The sequence below is a fragment of the Lethenteron reissneri genome, chromosome 22, assembly GCF_015708825.2.
Source record: "Lethenteron reissneri isolate LAM-NWPU_2019-01 chromosome 22, ASM1570882v1, whole genome shotgun sequence".
Lineage (NCBI taxonomy): Eukaryota > Metazoa > Chordata > Hyperoartia > Petromyzontiformes > Petromyzontidae > Lethenteron > Lethenteron reissneri.
Window position 1 is genome coordinate 1,109,085 of NC_083800.1, and position 19,610 is coordinate 1,128,694.

Sequence of the window (19,610 nt, forward strand, 5' to 3'; positions counted from 1 at the left end):
TTCAAATTGAACAAATAAGTTTAAAAATTAAGCACCTATAACTCGCACTTGTGAGTACACAAGGCTGTGTCTGTTTCCACGTTCAGATGAACGTGTACGCACATTTGTGGACAGTGGGGGTCGGTGACGCAGTGGTTGTTGCACTCCACTGCAAACCCGCCGACCTCGAGTTCGATTCCCGCTCGTGACCAAAATTGGTGACGAATATCTTGAACCAGTGCTGGGCCTTACCCTAGGTCAGTTCAGCCTTAATACGAATATACTGGTGTTGTGTGTAACCATCATCCCTGGGGAGATAAAGGCGGCCGGGCATAGCGTAGGCCACCCACGTTCATAAGTGCTACTCGCGAAAAGCACTTACCCCAAAGGTTATACAGGAGGGGCGGAGGGGGGGGGGTCATTGTATGTCTGTGTACATGGCTAGGTACAGGTGTGTGTTTGTGTGCGTGCACACAGAGCCGCCTTCACCACCTGGGTCCGCGTCGGTCCCCTTTTATTCACGCTTCTGGTTTCGCCGCTGCCAAATTCATCGCAGCTCCGCATGACCCCACATGCCAGAGGTCCCGGTCAAAGGTCAGGTCAGAAGTCAGAAGTCAGGGTTGAGGGGGGCAGGATGTGGGGTTGTCGGGTTGGAGTCTGGGTGAAACCTAAAATCAGGGCCGAGCTGGGAGGGGGGGGGGTGGGGTTCTGGTCAGACTGTCACGGTCAGCGTCACCCCCAGCGGTGCAACCCAGCGGCAGAGGCAGCACCATCACGATGACGACGGCGACGACGGCGGCAACAACGACGACGGTGACAACGACGACGCGAGAACGCGGTACAGACACACGGCATCGCCAGGGTTACGGAGTTCGTCCCCCCACCCCCCATCCTCGCCATCCTCGGGGCGGTCCCCGTGGTGGAGCCGGGTTTTGCTCGAGTCGGTGCGGCTGTGGCGTGCTCTGCGGTTGTGGCGTGCTCTGCAATGGTTGTTGTTGGTGCTGTCGACTCCACGCAAGTTCCACGGGGGTTGACCCGGTGCGGGTTGTCACGATCCCGCGGTCGAGCCGCTGCGGTCGAGTTGCGTCGTGCCGTTGGTGGCGCAGGGCGGTACCCGGCACCCCGGGCCACCACCCTCCAGCACGTGGGGACCGGGTTGGCGGTCGCACCGCCGGCGCTCGGTGCGGTTGCCGTGGTTGTTGCGGCTCGTGTGGCTCCTCGTGTCTCCCCCCGTTCCTTCCACTTCTCCGATTCCCGTTTAAAGTTCGATTTCTTGTTCTCATAAAACGCCCCCCCCCCCCACCGTCCCCCCCACCGCCCCCCTAAAACAAATCTCACGATCACACATGTACAGTACATACACCACTATTTACAGCTCCCTCCGTCACCGCAGCTCGCTCGGGGTGCGGGGGCCGTCCTGGAGGTGGGAGGGTCACAGGGGCCTTGGGGGTGGGGGTTGGCGGGAGGGTGATGGGGCCCCCCAGGGAGTGAGAGGCAGGGTCAGTGGGAGGGTCTGGGGCCCCCAGGGAAGGGAGGCTTGAGATGGTCAGGGAGGGGGGGCAATAAGGGAGAGACAGGGTCGGGGCCTTCACGAGAGGGAGAGGCAGGGTCAGTCGGAGGGACAGGGCCCCCATGAGAATATGGGGGGGGGAAGGGGGGGCGGGGACCCCCCTCCAGGGCCCCGCGGGGGTCCCGCTAGAGAGCGGAGGCGAGGGAGGCGACGGGCGCGATCTCCCCCTGCTCCTCGGCCCAGGGCTGGAGGTTCTGCAGCGCGAAGAGCGACGCGTTGTGAAGGCAGACGCGGTCGGCGGGGCCCCCCTCGCGGGCCCCCTGCGGCCCCCCTCCCCCCCCGTGCAGCGCCTTGGGGAACTGCACCTCCGCCTGCAGCTGCAGCAGCAGCCGATTGGCCTGCTGCCTCTCGGCCTCGCGCTCCTCCGCCGTCTGACGTCTGGGCCGCCGCGTGCGCACGGAGGAGATGGGGGGCGCGGGTGAAAGGGTGACATGGGGCGGCATAGGAATTGGGGGGGGCGGATCGAGGAGAGAGAATCAGTGGGAGTAGAGTTGGGGTGCACACGCAAGACGGACATTGGACGAGAACGATGAAGGAATTAGTGAGCCCCCTACTTTCCCCCTCCCCACGCCCCGCACTCCTCGCATCAAAATCTTTATTCATCAGATTCTTCTCGTCATCCACGCACCCCCCCCCCCACACGCACCTCCATTTGGTGCGCCGATTCTGGAACCACGTTTTGACCTGCGCGTCGGTCATCTTGAGGCCCTTGGCGAGGGCGGCGCGCTCGGCGGAGGCGAGGTACTTCTGCCGATGGAAGCGCTTCTCCAGCTCGCACACCTGCAGGCGCGAGAAGGAGGTGCGCGGCTTCTTGCGCTTGGGCGGCGTGCGGTTCTGGTACGGGTGGCCCACGCGGCGGGGCACCGACAGCGGGGCCAGGGCGGCTGATGGGGGGGGGGGGGGGGAATTCAGAATCGGAATATTTATCCTGGAGGAATCCGATGAGCCATGAAGCTCTTTTTGACATGTCCAGAAGGGGGGCGGGTAAGAAGGTTTACAACAACAAACACGATTCGTGGTGCAAAGTACAATGTAAACAAATCGCCCAGACACATACAACTAAACCATCCCCATCCTAGCAGGCAAAGCCCACTCTGGTATTATTTTCCAGAAGCCACTTGGCCACAAATGATATCTCAACAAAGTGGCCCATCATTTGGACATTTCTGACACCAAAATCACTTTAAATTATCTCAATGTTTCTAAATGTGGAAGGAAAGAGCGGAGGACCCAGGGAAATAATGCACGCGACCACGGGGTTAAAGGGGAGGGGGTAATGATTTGTTTTGAAATCGAGGAGAGCCACCGTGAGTCGTGGACACGGGTGTCTCGAGTATTCTTCGGCTGCTGCTGCTGCTGTAAATTGCCACGTGACAATCCTCGTCGCCGAGCTGTCACTTGTGGCCAGCTCGCTTCTGGCAAAGAACTTTGCAGCTTAGCGGAGCTTGCCTGGTAAAATACAATTATTTTTTATTTAGTTAACTCGTTTTTGAGGAGGGTCCTGCCTGCATTGGGTTTTATCTTAAGAAGTTTGCAGCCCGTCAACGACGACGAGGCGTCGTGTTTATTGTCCACGTGGGAGGAGGGAAGCGGAGCGCCCGGAGACGACCCACGCCGTGCGCGAGGTCGCAACAACGCTGCACCCGCCACCCGCGTACAGATGGAAACAGATGGCGATGAGTCCACACTCTGCTGTACCGCCCTCTCCTGGCGAGCCAGGGTCACGGCTCTTGCCCGACGCCCACCCATGGCGAGGAGGGAGCTTCACAACATCATCTGTCGAGGTGATCCACCAATCCCTCGCTGCTGCCTCCACAGGCAGCTGCCACGTGAGTAGCGACGATGATGATGATTTGTTTCTTGATATGGAAATGAAACTCGACGTGTTCATCAATAGCAGCACCGCGCGGGCGTATGCGTGCGTGGCCTTGAAAGGAAAATAGGCGACGTTTCGGGCAATGACCCTTCTTCAGAGCACATAAGCCGTGTTTTCTGTATTGCGCGATCTCAAAGCGATGTTCATGGGGGGGGTGCAGGAGGCGAAGGGCGGCAGAGAGGGAGGGGGGCGGGGGAGTGGGGGGGGTATGAGGCGTTCATATTTAGGGAGGGTCAAGCGGTCACGTGTGTCCTGCACTGACAGTACACTACAGTACTCTATACAGTACACTACAGTCTACTACAGTACTCTATACAGTACACCACAGTCCACTACAGTACACTATACAGTACATTACAGTTCACTACAGTACTCTATACAGTACACTACAGTACACTATACAGTACACTACAGTCTACTACAGTACTCTATACAGTACACCACAGTCCACTACAGTACACTATACAGTACATTACAGTTCACTACAGTACTCTATACAGTACACTACAGTACTCTATGCAGTACAGTACCCTATACAGTACATTGCAGGCCACTACAGTACTCTATACAGTACTCTATACAGTACACTACAGTACTCTGTACAGTACACTACAGTCTACTACAGTACTCTATACAGTACACTACAGTACACTATGCACTACAGTACACTACAGTACTCTATGCAGTCCACGAGGCCCGGCACCCTGTTTACGTCACAGTTCCCTACTCCCTGCAATGTCACCACCACCACAACAACAACACAACAACAACACAATGACGCGTCATGCACACTGCACCATACAATGTAACCGCAATGTTGTGCTAGACACTACAGTAAACAGCAACAACATCGCCAGATGGATACAATTCAACCCATCACACGAAACACAACGCAGCCGTTAGACGCGACATGCAAACACAAGACACACACAGACGTGGTACTAGTTTTATCGACCCTGTAATGATGATGACTGTGCAACGCAACGGTACACCACACACACAGTGCCGTATACACAACAAAGTAAACACAACAACGCAGTTTAAACACCATGAGGTAACAGCAGGACTGTAAACACAACACAGTGTACACAACGCGACACAGTGTACACAACACGACACACAACGTGCCCATCGCTATGCACTCTACTTGTGGTGGTTTAACGCGCGCCAAGGGGGGCAATTGTACACACGTGCGGGTTGGGGACAGTGGGTCGAATGGGGACATGCTACTGCTGTTGCTGGGGCCCGTTGGGCAATTATGGGGCAGGGCAGTGATTGGCCGGGAGTTGTTGTTGAGTACAAGGTGGCGCCTCCAAGTCTGGTAATAGAGACAGGTGGCAGCGGGGGCCGGGGGCGCGGGGCGTTAGGGGGGACACCAACTAATGAATTGGGAATTAATGAGGAGGGGGATAAATAAGGGAGCTTCAGAGAAAGATGAGGAGTTATGCTGGGAGCTGGACGGAGTCGGTTGGGGCAGAAGAGAAGAATCATAGAGTAGCAGTGGAGTGGAAGAAGAAGTATAGAGTAGCAGTGGAGTAAAAGAAGAAGTATAGAGTAGCAGTGGAGTGGAAGAAGAAGTATAGAGTAGCAGTGGAGTGGAAGAAGACGTATCGGGTAGCAGTAGAGACGGAGAAGCTGAACGAGAGCAACAGTCGGAGTGAGACGTAGAAGCCGAGAGAGAGCGACAGTCGGAGTGAGACGGAGAAGCCGAGAAAGAGCGACAGTCGGAGTGAGACGGAGAAGCCGAGAGAGAGCGACAGTCGGAGTGAGACGGAGAAGCCGGGAAAGAGCGACAGTCGGAGTGAGACGGAGAAGCCGAGAGAGAGCGACAGTCGGAGTGAGACAGAGAAGCCGAGAGAGAGTGACGGCTGGAGTGAGACGTAGAAGCCGAGAGAGAGCGACAGTCGGAGTGAGACGTAGAAGCCGAGAGAGAGCGACAGTCGGAGTGAGACGGAGAAGCCGAGAGAGAGCGACAGTCGGAGTGAGACGGAGAAGCCGAGAGAGAGCGACAGTCGGAGTGAGACGGAGAAGCCGAGAGAGAGCGACAGTCGGAGTGAGACGGAGAAGCCGAGAGAGAGCGACAGTCGGAGTGAGACGGAGAAGCCGAGAGAGAGCGACAGTCGGAGTGAGACGGAGAAGCCGAGAGAGAGCGACAGTCGGAGTGAGACGTAGAAGCCGAGAGAGAGCGACAGTCGGAGTGAGACGGAGAAGCCGAGAGAGAGCGACAGTCGGAGTGAGACGGAGAAGCCGAGAGAGAGCGACAGTCGGAGTGAGACGGAGAAGCCGAGAGAGAGCGACAGTCGGAGTGAGACGGAGAAGCCGAGAGAGAGCGACAGTCGGAGTGAGACAGAGAAGCCGAGAGAGAGCGACAGTCGGAGTGAGACGGAGAAGCCGAGAGAGAGCGACAGTCGGAGTGAGACAGAGAAGCCGAGAGAGAGCGACAGTCGGAGTGAGACGGAGAAGCCGAGAGAGAGCGACAGTCGGAGTGAGACGGAGAAGCCGAGAGAGAGCGACAGTCGGAGTGAGACGGAGAAGCCGAGAGAGAGCGACAGTCGGAGTGAGACGGAGAAGCCGAGAGAGAGCGACAGTCGGAGTGAGACGGAGAAGCCGAGAGAGAGCGACAGTCGGAGTGAGACGGAGAAGCCGAGAGAGAGCGACAGTCGGAGTGAGACGGAGAAGCCGAGAGAGAGCGACAGTCGGAGTGAGACGGAGAAGCCGAGAGAGAGCGACAGTCGGAGTGAGACGGAGAAGCCGAGAGAGAGCGACAGTCGGAGTGAGACGGAGAAGCCGAGAGAGAGTGACGGCTGGAGTGGGACGGGGAAGCAGAGAGGGGAGTCGGGAGAGACGGAGAGAGAGAGGGAGGAACGGAGCAAGCGGAGAACGCGTTAAAGGGTGGCGGCGAAATGTGCTGTGTTGGACAAATAAAGTGACGACAGAAAAGTAAAAAGTTGTCCGCGTAAAGTTCAGCACTACATACGTAACAGAGCACTGCACTGTTACACACAACACGCTGCACATAACAACATACAAAGATCCCCCGTGTAGCCTAAACAGACTATAGGGGCAAGTGTAGCTGCACCTATGAAGGCCGGCACGGCACGCGAGGGGGTGGGTGGCCAGCACCACGCCTGGCCGCCTTTGTCTCCCCAGTGGCGATGTTTAAAGTTGAGTCGACCTAGGGGAGACCCAGGGCCGGTTCAGATAATCGCGCCACCGCTCTTCCTGACAGAGCGGTGCCGTACACAATGAGAGTGCGTGTCTGTGTACTAGTTAGACACCATGTACATCTAGTTAGACACAACAACAACACCATGCACAGACACAACAACACCACGCATAGACACAACAACACCACGCATAGACACAACAACACCACGCATAGACACAACAACACCACGCATAGACACAACAACAACAACACGCATAGACACAACAACAACAACACCACGCATAGACACAACACCACGCATAGACACAACAACAACAACACCACGCATAGACACAACAACAACAACACCACGCATAGACACAACAACAACACCACGCATAGACACAACACCACGCATAGACACAACAACAACACGCATAGACACACCACGCAGAGCTGCGGGCCACTTGGAATGTAGCCGCAATTTTTTACATCGATTTATGTGAAATGTTTGAGATTTTCGCATGACGCAGCGGTGTTTGCTCCCATTATTCCTATTTGCGTTATTTGCTGTTCCAGTACTTTGTTGTTGTTTTCGTGCCCCAGGCCGCCACTCGTAAATAAAAAGTCTCCTACTCTGGCCTCGTGAGTTCTCCACCTGGTTACACAAAGTCAACTTGAACTCAACATCCCACTCACCCACCCACTCACCCATCGGATCACTCACCCACCCACTCACCCATCGCATCACTCACCCACTCACTCACCCACCGACCCACTCACTCACACACTCACCCACCCACTCACTCACCCACCCACCCATTTGCAAGTGCGACTCACTCTATCCTGGTATTCCGAGTGCTTATCTGGCTACGCAAAATAAACTTTCACGCTGTGTACGTAACACACGAACTTGCCGCAATACACACAGTGTAGCTACCACGCGCAGTACAACCAGCGTCGCAAAGTGGCGCAGTGTTTAATTGTATCGCGTTAGCTCCACCTTTCATGCCTCGATTATGTTTTAATTGAATTCACATCGTATGGAATCGCGTTGATGTAAGTGTTGTGTATTATATATAGGCCGGTAACACAAAGTCATCGCAAGCGTCGGTGTGAAGATCAGCTCATATTCCGTCTCCACGTGTCCGTGTACACGTCCAAGACAAACCGGGGAATTTGACACATCCCATCAGCCCCCACGACCTTCTGGGGGTGCGGAGTTTCAGCAACATGGATTCAAGAAAACTCGGGACTGGTCTCATCAGTAGATGATTCCGTGTTGTGTATTACAATACTCTACAGTATACATTTAATGTTGCGTTTAACTAGGGCCCTACTTGTTAACGAGAGGGTCCTTGCCTAAAACGTCGTGAAGTTCACCCAACATTGGTTCGAGCGAGCCCGACTCGACCGATGAGGCACCGAATGTCGGAACCGGTCCAGTGTTGTTCGTCCAGAAGCAAGTGCTGCTGGAATGACGACACTCCCAGAAGCAAGTGCTGCTGGAATGACGACACTCCCAGAAGCAAGTGCTGCTGGAATGACGACACTCCCAGAAGCAAGTGCTGCTGGAATGACGACACTCCCAGAAGCAAGTGCTGCTGGAATGACGACACTCCCAGAAGCAAGTGCTGCTGGAATGACGACACTCCCAGAAGCAAGTGCTGCTGGAATGACGACACTCCCAGAAGCAAGTGCTGCTGGAATGACGACACTCCCAGAAGCAAGTGCTGCTGGAATGACGACACTCCCAGAAGCAAGTGCTGCTGGAATGACGACACTCCCAGAAGCAAGTGCTGCTGGAATGACGACACTCCCAGAAGCAAGTGCTGCTGGAATGACGACACTCCCAGAAGCAAGTGCTGCTGGAATGACGACACTCCCAGAAGCAAGTGCTGCTGGAATGACGACACTCCCAGAAGCAAGTGCTGCTGGAATGACGACACTCCCAGAAGCAAGTGCTGCTGGAATGACGACACTCCCAGAAGCAAGTGCTGCTGGAATGACGACACTCCCAGAAGCAAGTGCTGCTGGAATGACGACACTCCCAGAAGCAAGTGCTGCTGGAATGACGACACTCCCAGAAGCAAGTGCTGCTGGAATGACGACACTCCCAGAAGCAAGTGCTGCTGGATGACGACACTCCAGAAGCAAGTGCTGCTGGATGACGACACTCCCAGAAGCAAGTGCTGCTGGAATGACGACACTCCCAGAAGCAAGTGCTGCTGGAATGACGACACTCCCAGAAGCAAGTGCTGCTGGAATGACGACACTCCCAGAAGCAAGTGCTGCTGGAATGACGACACTCCCAGAAGCAAGTGCTGCTGGATGACGACACTCCCAGAAGGCCGCCTGCGGGGCTGATGGGATGAGTGAAATAAACCAATCTACTGATGCGGAGAGACGGATGATGATGATGTCAAGGAGACGTTAATGGCTGCTTAGATATTTTGTATTATTAATCGCTGTGTACCGTGTGTTCAATCAACCAATCCGGTCGATAAATCGAGTACCAATTTGTGGTTGTGGTTACGTTGCGAGCAGTAGGGGGGGTAGGGGCAGGGCAGTGAGATTGTGCTGCTGCACTACTCTATGCTCCTCCCCACCTTGACCAATCTGTACCTGACCAGCGTGGTGAAGTATGGTCAAACACCCCCCCTCGACACACACGCGTGGGGGGAGGTCCTCATCCAGCAGTGGATTGGCATTGCGCCTGTACGCGTGAATGTGTTGATGTGTGTCACGTGTGTTTGTTGTGTTAAAATTGCATCGAATTGTGTTTATTTCTTGTGTGTTGTCTAGCCCTGATGTGTGTATTGGTCCTTGTACACGATGCGTTGATTGCGTTCAGTCGATAAAACGAGTACCACTTTGTGGTTAGTCGGTCGGTCAGTGGTTGTTCTATGGATCGACTCGTCCCGGCCATAGCAATGTGGAATGTCCCACCACTGCCTCAGGGCTCTGTCAGGCCGTGCAGCATGGCATTTGAGATGTACGTCGCTTGGTGTGTTTTGTGTTGGCTAATTGTGTTGTTTACGGATTGTGTTGTTTACTGATTGTTTACTGATTGTTTACTGATTGTGTTGTTTACTGATTGTGAGGAGGGGAGGTCTGGTCAAATATTTTTTTCCAGTAAGGGGGGCCGACGATTGCTTCTGTGTGTGTACTTTCCAAACGATTAATTTGTGGTGTAAATTTAAATATATGAAGAAAAAAACGGTGGCAAATGTGGATCTTGACACCGGTGCACACTTGCCCAACTCTTGCAGAATGACCTCACGGACTCTTTAACGTCCTCTGTGAGTAAAGCACTGTTTCATCCACGCAGCCCGCGGCAATGACTAGGGCGGCCGCTGAAGGTCGAACCGTGAACCCTCTTGGGCCGGGCCGCGGTTTATCTCGAGCCCCGGTGAGCGCCCCTTGTCTTTTTAGGCGTTTCAATCATTCCCTGCGGCGTTCGTTCATTCATTCCCACTGGAGCCCACGACAACGGATCCCGTGACATAAATGTCTCCTTTCGATTTAAAGCTTTCGTGACTGCAGGGATTCATATTCTTGGTTCTTTCGGTAAAGTCACGTAGAAGGGAAGTAATAAAATAATAAAAATAAAACATATAAAAAAGACAGACGCTATCTTTCCGACAGCTCTGTTCTTCACCTGAGGACGGCTGCTTGTGTTGTGGCCGACGTTTTATTATATTAATTCCCTTCTACGTGACTTTACCGAAAGAACCAAGAAGATTAATCCCTGTAGTCACGAAAGCTTTAAATCGAAAGGATAATAATACTTTTGATTAAAAGCTTTCGTGACTGCAGGAATTCATATTATTTGGTGCTTTCGGTAAATAAAATAAAAACTACGATTTCAACCTTTCGTGACTGCAGGGATTCATCAATTTATTTTTTATTATTTTATAATTTCCCTTCGACGCGACTTTACCGAAAGAACCAAGAAGATGAGTGTCTCCACCACGTCTGCCTGCCTGCCTCGGTTCTGCGGTGACATGGCGGGATAAAGGGCGCAGTTAGAACAAACATGTGTTCTGCGGTGATATAGGATGGGGGGGGGGGTAACACATATCGCTGCAGATCATCCTATAATCCGCGTTATCTGCGATTTTACTCCTCTTATCCGCGGGGAGGAGGGGGAACAAACGAAATAAAATCGCGGATAACCCCCTCGCGGATTATTGGATGAATGTGCCAGGCGGCGACTCCTCTTGTCCGCGATTCAGAATCGTGAAGGATTTTCGGAATCCGCTGCCGCTCCGCGTGTTGTGGGTCAAGTCGCGGAGAGACATCGCGGATTGTCGTCAGAAAGACGTCGCGGGTGAATGGGAAATTTCGCGGCGCCCCTGCAGCTGTCGCCGATAATGACAACAACAATAAAGAGTGGCGGATAAATCGTAATAACCTTGAATTAGAGAATTACAAAGATGAAGATCTCCCCCCGTGACAACATCCTCCTTCATACCAGACTGCTGCGGCAAGTGCCCTGACCGAGGGGCACCGATGTGGGCACAGCGTGAGCAGCAACCACGCCCCACCCGCCTTTGTCTCCCCAGCCCTTCGTGTTAACACAACCCCCACACAGCACAAGGACCACGGAGCCGTTGAAATATTCTCTGGCCTTGAGCGGGTTTCGAACTCGGGGCCGCCGGGTTCGGAGCCACCAGGCCTCTCCACAACACCACTAACATGACAACATTTACACACGCGCTCACACTTCCATATAACCACACATAGTATATATTGTATACACACATATTTACACAGTATATATACTGTATACACACATATACACAAACAGTATATATATTGCATATACACTGCATATACACACATGTGTATATACTACAACGGAAATACACGAGAGCAATGCAGCAGAGGCGATGAACGCTGCCGATAGATTTGACTCCGTTTCGTAATGAATGTATCGAGTTATGTTGCATTCATTATGCGTGTGTGTGTACGCGTGCGTGTGAGTGTTCTGAAAGAACAATGGTAAACTGTAAAAGCCCTAATTACGAAATCGATAATTGCTGCATTTTATTAATTATGTAATTCCGTTGCCTTTCCATCGACATTACGGTACACACGAAACTGCATGTACACATTTAATTATATACACACACATGCCCACATTACAAATATAAAGATCCGTTTGGGGCAAGTGCTGTTAGCGGCCGCCTATAAAGGCCGGCACGGCACACGAGGTGGTGGGTGGCCAGACACCGACCGCCTTTGTATCCCCAGTAGCGAGGTTAGTACGCTGTACCAAGTGCTCATTTGAGGCCGGGTCGACCTAGGGGAGGCCCGGAACCGGTTCAGATAATCGTCACTGGTGTTGGTGTTGGCCGGGAGAAGGAATCGAACTTGGGTCGATGAGTTCGTAGCGCAGCGCGCTAACTCATACACTACCGCGCCTCTACACATTGCACACACAAAGATCCCCCGTATAGCCTTTCACAGACTGTTGGGGCAAGTGCTGTTAGCGAGCACCTATGAAGGCCGGCACGGCACACGACGGCTGTGAGCGGGAATCGAACGCGGGTCGCCGAGTTCATAGCGCAGCACGTTACCCGCTACACTACCGCTCCCCCCACACACACACACATATACACACACACATATACACACATATACACATACAAATACTCATATACAAAACATGCGCACGCACAAATATACAAAACACATCATCCATACACAGCCACATTACGCGCTTGTGTGCGTTTACATATATACGTGTATACACGTGCGAGGAGCGGTGGCGTAGTGGTTAGCGCATCGCGCTACCAATACGGCGATCCGATTTCGATTCCTGCTCACGACCAATAAACAACAGCGGCCCTGGGGCCTCCTCTAGGTCGATCTGCCTTTAAATGAGTATCTGGTGCAGTGTATAAAGCATCAGCTACGTGGGGAGACAAAGGCGGCCGGGCGTGGTGCTGCTCACCCAGCCTCTCACGTGGCACAGTGCAGCTCGCGAACAGCACTCAGCACTTGACCCAACAGTCTGTGCAAGGCTGCACGTGGCGACATTTGTCTCTTTGCAATGCACTACACGTGTGGTGGTATATATATATATACAGTTTATATATACACACAGTATACACACACAGTTTATATATACACACAGTATACACACAGTATATATACACAGTATATGCTAAGTATACCCAGTGTGTGTCTTCGGCATATACAACGGCAGCATAATGCGTAAGCATCGGACACGTTCACGATCATCATCGCAACCCACAATGGTGTCCGCTACATTGGCGCGGACGATTTGCTCGCGAGCAGCACTTGCCCCAACAGTCTGTGGAAGGCTATACGGGGGACCTTTGTCTTGTGTCCGACACGGTGTGTGATATATTGTATTAGTAATGCAAAGGCCTTCATCAATCCACTGCTGGATGAAAGTGCTCTCAAAGCTGTCGGTCGGGTGGGGGGGGGAGCTTATTTGACCTTACCACGCGGGTCGCTTGTGGGGTTGGTGACACGTGGCGAGTAGAGTTGAGAGAAGACGCGCGTGTGTGTAACGCGCGTGTGTGTAACGTGTGTGTAACGCGCGTGTGTGTAACGTGTGTGTGTGTGTAACGTGTGTGTGTGTTACGCGTGTGTGTAACGCGCGTGTGTGCGTAACGTGTGTGTGTGTAACGTGTGTGTGTGTTACGCGTGTGTGTAACGTGTGTGTGTGTGTAACGTGTGTGTGTTACGCGTGTGTGTGTTACGCGTGTGTGTAATGTGTGTGTGTGTGTAACGCGTGTGTGTGTAACGTGTGTGTGTTACGCGTGTGTGTAACGTGTGTGGTGTGTGTGTAACGTGTGTGTGTGTGTTACGCGTGTGTGTAACGAGTGTGTGTGTGTGTAAGGTGTGGTGTGTGTGTTACGCGCGTGTGTAACGTGTGTGTGTGTGTGTAACGTGTGTGTGTGTGTTACGCGTGTGTGTAAACGTGTGTGTGTGTGTAACGCGTGTGTGTAACGAGTGTGTGTGTGTGTAACGTGTGTGTGTGTAACTCGTGTGTGTAACGTGTGTGTGTGTGACTCGTGTGTGTAACGAGTGTGTGTGTGTGTAACGTGTGTGTGTGTTACGCGTGTGTGTAACGAGTGTGTGTGGTGTGTAACGTGTGTGTGTGTTACGCGTGTGTGTAACGTGTGTGTGTGTGTGTAACGTGTGTGTGTTACGCGTGTGTGTAACGTGTGTGTGTGTGTAACTCGTGTGTGTAACGAGTGTGTGTGTGTGTAACGTGTGTGTGTGTGTAACGCGTGTGTGTAACGAGTGTGTGTGTGTGTAACGTGTGTGTGTGTGTTACGCGTGTGTGTAACGTGTGTGTGTGTGTGTAACGTGTGTGTGTGTGTTACGCGTGTGTGTAACGTGTGTGTGTGTGTAACTCGTGTGTGTAACGAGTGTGTGTGTGTGTAACGTGTGTGTGTGTGACTCGTGTGTGTAACGAGTGTAGGTAATCCGTGTTTGTAACGCGCGTCACACACACGGGGGGGGGAGGTTAATGTACCGCCGAATACCGTCCGTGCCTCTGGTACACCGACTGGAGTAAGGGGGCACAGCGTTAGGTACAGGGCAGCACTTGGCCACAGAGAGCCGCAGATGTACACAGGATGTGGTGTGCCGGCTGCGGAGACATCCCCCGGTGGCGCGCGCGTTGTGGACGAGCGACGCAGGCGGTCGCGAACGGACACGGGCGGAAGAGCGACCTCGAGCAAGAGAATAATAAATAGTGCGCAGAGAAGAAGCAGCAGTCGGGAGAGACGGGAGAGACGGGAGCGTGCAAACAATCAGCCAGGGAGAGGGCGGCGGGGGGTAGAGGCGGGACGCGGAGATCAGAGGGCAGGTGACGAGTTCAGTGGCCCCCCACGGGACGGCGCTGGGTGACGGTGGAGGAGAGTGGCGGGGTGGCAGGCGAGGAATGGAACGCGTTCCGAAAGCGGGACCGCCACGGGAGATGGAGCGGTGAAATGATCTGTGGCGCAGGTACTGGGTGAATCATCATCATTATTATTATGAAACATCGCGTGATCGTGAGAGGTGACAGCGGTGGTGGCGGCGGCTTTGTTCGGGCCTTCATCCAGCAGCGGATCGGCCATGGTTGTTGCTGCTGCTACTGCTGCCGATGACGACAAGGGCTCGTGTGATCTCGTGTCTCACCGCTCAGCCGCTCCTTCACGAATCTCCGGTTCGACTCCATCCACGGGAAGGGCAGGGCGATGCCGTGCCCCAGGGGACCGCCGCCGCCGGGGATCCCCGCGGCGAGGGGGCGGTGCGCGGGCACCCGGATGAGCCCGGCCCCCGCGCCCTGGACCCCGAAGTGGCACCCAGGCGGTATTCCGGGGTGCTGGTGGTGGTGGTGGTGCTGCTGCTGGGAGGGGTGGTGCGGGAACGCGTGGTGCTGCGCGGGGCTGTAGGGGCCGAACGCGGGGGGCGAGAGGGCCCCGTATCCCCCCGCCGCCCCGTGGACCATCGGGCTCAGCAGCAGCTCGGCGTGGTCGCAAGGGCCCCGCGCCGTAGGGGTCGGGTCCCCTCCCGTCGGGGTTCCCCCTCCCAGGATCTGGTCGATGCCGAAGCTGATGGGTTCTGGCTGCGGGGACGCGGGGCTCGGGTGGCTCAGGGATTCCGACTCCATGGCCCCCCAGGGGAGAGGGGACGCGCCCGGCTCGGGGATACGAGAAGTCCGGGGGAGCCCGGGGACTCGGGGGTTCAGGGGGGTCCCCGGTGCCGGGGTCCGTGCCTCAAGGGTGAAAGGGTCCGGGACGGCTGCAAAGACAGAATCCGAGGATCGAGGTCCGGCACCTCGAGCGTGCGGGGACTCGGGATCAGAGGATGTGCGGAATCTGCGGCACGGCAACGGAGAGGGGCTTCGGGGGTCCAGGGGGGTTGTTTCGGGGGGGGGAGTTGTTTCGGGGGGGGGGGGTCCGGAGGACTCAGGGGCTCGGGGTCCGGGTCCCCGTCCGCCGGGGCCTCCCTCGCCCTGTCCCGGTCTCAGGGTCTCGCTGCTCCGCGCGCTCCGAGTCCCCGGGAAAAAGTGATGCGCGCGCGTCCCCCTTGCGCGTGCACGAGTGTGGGGGGAGGGGGTAGTCGAGGGGGGAGGCGGGGGGACAGGCCCCTCCCCCCCCGTCTCCCGCCCCCATTCTCCCCCCGCTCCTCGGGTTAAGAGGCCCCCATTGGCTCCTCGTGCACGCGCACCCCCCCCGTTACTGACCCCCCCCCCGCCCCTCCTCGTGCTCGGGAGTTTTCATTTTCATCATCAACGGCGACGCGACTCCTCGTTCATTAGGAGCGGCGCACGCGCGTTGCCCCTCCCCTCCCCCGCTAACGAGCCCGCAGCCCCTCCCCTCACCCCCACATCCACCTGCGCGGGTCCCAGGTGAGACGCGCGCACGGAGAAGCGAGGTCTGGAGTGCCCCCCCCCCCCGCGAACCCCACACACTCAATTAGCACCCCGCCGCCCCCCACTCCCTCCAGGGGACCCCCCCTCCACCCCTCACCAAACCCCCAGCGCCCCCCCCCCACGCGCTTTCACCTCCCCGGGTCCCGTGCCCCCCCCCCCCTCTCTCTCTCTGCTCGTCCCTTCCCCCGCCCCCCGCGTCTATTTATTAAAGCGGCACGTGATGGATCGCCGCTATAATGTGGATATTATGCGGATTAATCATCTTAAAGGCGCGGGAAGCGGTGACAGCCCCCCCCGCTCCGCCCCCTCCCCCCACTATCCGCGTGCACGCGCATTCACGCGCGCGACACCTGGCGCACACGTGGACGCGCGCGCGTGTGGGGAGCGGTCGCGTGGCGGGTCGTGCGCTGCGCTTACGAACCCGGCGACCCTGAGTTCGATTCCCGCTCACGGCCCAACGAAGATAATGAAATATATGAACCGGTCCTGGGCCTCGCCCTATGTCGGCTCAGCCTTAAATGAGTACCCTGGCGCCGTGTGAAATCGTCATCACTTGGGGAGACAAAGGCGGCCGGGCGTGGTCCTCGCCAGCCAGCCCCTCGTGTGCTGCTCGCTCACAGCACTTGCCCCAACAGTCCGTGAATGCCGAACGGTGGATCGTTGTCTTTGTAGATCGAACGTGCGTGTGACGTTAGGTCCGTGTACACGCGGGTGTGTGTGCTTGTACTCTGTGTGTAGATACTGAATATGTATTAATTTATTGGGAGCGGTGGTGCAGCTGTTAGCGCACTGCACTACAAATCCGGCAACGTTGAGTTCGAGTTTCGTTCCAAGGGTAACATCGGGGGGGGGGAGGGGGGGAGTGATCATCTGAACCGGTCCTGGTTCTCTAACCAGCGTGGTGAAGTATGGTCACCCCCCCCCCCCCACACACACATACCGTGTTGGAGTGGATTCAAGGATTCACAAAGGGGATGGATTATCTAATTATTAATTATTAGTCGTAAACATCACGAGGATGTTCATCGCGTAGAACAATGCCGTGGTTTCTATCTGTCACTCTGCCAGGTCGGGTATCCTCTATCAGATCATTGCCCTTCTCATAAATGTTCAGTTGATAATTCATATAACGGGCGTCAACACACGTGTACTGTTCGGTGTACATAACTTACACACACACATATTAACACAAAAAAAAGACACAAAATCCCCCGTGTAGCCTTAACAGACTGCAAGTGCCGTTAGCGAGCAGCACCTATGAAGCCGGGCACACGAAGGAGTGGGTGGCCAGCCCGACCGCCTTTGTCTCCCCAGTGGCGATGTTTACACACCGTACCAGGTACTCATTTGGGCTGAGTCCACCTAAGGGAGGCCCGGTTCAGACAATCGTCATCAGTGTTGGAATCGAACTCGGGTCGCCGGGTTCGTAGCGCAGCGCGCATACACATCCCCTAAACACATATATCAACATATACACATCTATAAACACATACACATCTATAAACATCTATGAACACACACCCACCACCTTGACACGTACAATAAACACACGTACGAACATAACCAACCACACGCACGTAAACACAGTGCACAGTCACACCCATGTAGGCTACACACATTTATTCTCATAACGAAGATAAAGGTCACCTGCATAGGCTTTAAGGGCAAGTGCTCTGAGCGAGCGCCTATGAAGTCCGGGGCGGCACACGAGGGGTGTCGGTGTGGCTGTCACGCCCGGCCGCCTTTGTCTCCCGCGACGACCTTTTTACACAATCGCACCAGAGTATTCGTTTAAGGCTGAGTCGACCTACGGGGAGGGTGCCAGGAACCGTTCAAATATTCGCCACCGTTATTGGTCGTGAGCGGGAATCGAACTCGGGTCGCCGGGTTTCATAGCGCAGTGCGCTAACCGCTCCGCCACCGCTCCACGCACATTACATAGAACGAAGACGAAGACGCGCATAGACACACATCGACATACAGAGAACGCGCGCGCACACGGGTACGGAGTGGACATGAATATAATAAACACAAGCATTGTGCTCGTACATAAATCGTCCGCATCAATTTTTTATTTGAGCGGACACAACGCGTGCAGATACATCTCCTTGCACACACAGTCTGTGCGCAACACACACACACACAGTGTGTGTACAAACAAAGACAGTGCATACATACACATACATACACAGTCTGTGCACAACACACATACACACAGTCTGTGCACAACACACATACACACAGTGTGTGTACAAACAAAGACACAGTGCATACACACACATACATACACACATAGCGTGCACAACAGACTGTAGGGGCAAGTGCTGTTAGCGAGCACCTATGAAGGCCGACACGGTACACGAGGGGGTGGGTGGCCAACACCACGCTCGACCGCCCTTGTCTCCCCAGTGGCGATGTTTACACACCGCACCAGGTACTCAGTTGAGGCTGAGTTGACCTAGAGGAGGCCCAGGACCGGTTCAGATAATTGTCACTGGTGTTGGCCGTGAGCGGGAATCGAACCCGGGTCTCCGGATTCGTAGCGTAGCGCGCTAACCTCTACACGACGACTCCCCAAGAGTGTGCACAGCACACACACACAGCACGTACACACACATACACACCATGTGTACAGCACACACACACACAGCACGTACACACACACCATGTGAACAACACACGCTCACAGCACGTACACACACATACACAGTGTGCACAGCACACACACACAGCACGTACACACACACACCCTGTGAACAACACACACTCACAGCACGTACACACACATACACACCATGTGTACAGCACACACTCACACAGCACTACACACACACACCATGTGAACAACACACACTCACAGCACGTACACACACATAAACAGTGTGCACAGCACACACACACAGCACGTACACACACACCATGTGAACAACACACACTCACAGCACGTACACGCATACACACAGTGTGTACAGCACACTCACACAGCACGTACACACACATACACACAGTGTGCACAGCACACACACACACAGCACGTACACACACACAGTGTACACAGCACACACACACAGCACTACACACACACACCGTGTGTACAGCACACACACACACAAAACACGTACACACACAGTGTGCACAGCACACACACACACGGCACGTACACACATACACACCGTGTTTACATCACATACTCACGCAGCACGTACACACACACAGCACGTACACACACAGTGTGCACAGCACACACACACAGCACTACACACACACAGTGTGCACAGCACACACACACACAGCACGTACACACATACACACCGTGTTTACATCACACATTCACACAGCACGTACACACACACCGTGTGCACAGCACACACTCACACAGCACGTACACACACACATACACACCGTGTGCACAGCACACACACACACAGCACGTACGCACACATGCACACCGTGTTTACAGCACACACTCACACAGCACGTACACACACACACCGTGTGCACAGCACACACTCACACAGCATGTACACACACACACACCGTGTGCACAGCACACACACTCACACAGCACGCACACACACACTCACACAGCACGTACACACACACACACACCCTGTGCACAGCACAC

At 54.8% G+C, this 19,610-nt stretch overlaps 1 protein-coding gene across 1 annotated transcript; it reads right to left on the bottom strand.

Moving 5' to 3' along the window:
• Positions 1 to 484: 484 nt before the first annotated feature.
• On the bottom strand, positions 485 to 15,459 carry LOC133345477 (T-cell leukemia homeobox protein 2-like). The gene is made up of 3 exons (XM_061556240.1): positions 14,746 to 15,459; positions 2,196 to 2,433; positions 485 to 1,927 (listed from the first exon to the last, which is right to left on the bottom strand). The coding sequence occupies exons 1-3, from the start codon at positions 15,218 to 15,220 to the stop codon at positions 1,675 to 1,677; spliced, it is 966 nt and encodes a 321-aa protein (XP_061412224.1). The 5' UTR covers positions 15,221 to 15,459; the 3' UTR covers positions 485 to 1,674.
• Positions 15,460 to 19,610: the final 4,151 nt, after the last annotated feature.

Bases quoted from the DNA above. Each gene is read 5' to 3' on its own strand.
- LOC133345477 (XM_061556240.1), bottom strand. From the start codon at position 15,220: ATGGAGTCGGAATCCCTGAGCCACCCGAGCCCCGCGTCCCCGCAGCCA. The intron at 2,434-14,745 runs GTGAGACACGAG...CCCCCCCATCAG, and splicing joins CGTGAAGGAGCGGCTGAGCG to CCGCCCTGGCCCCGCTGTCG. The intron at 1,928-2,195 runs GTGCGTGTGGGG...GCGGCGGCCCAG, and splicing joins AATCGGCGCACCAAATGGAG to ACGTCAGACGGCGGAGGAGC.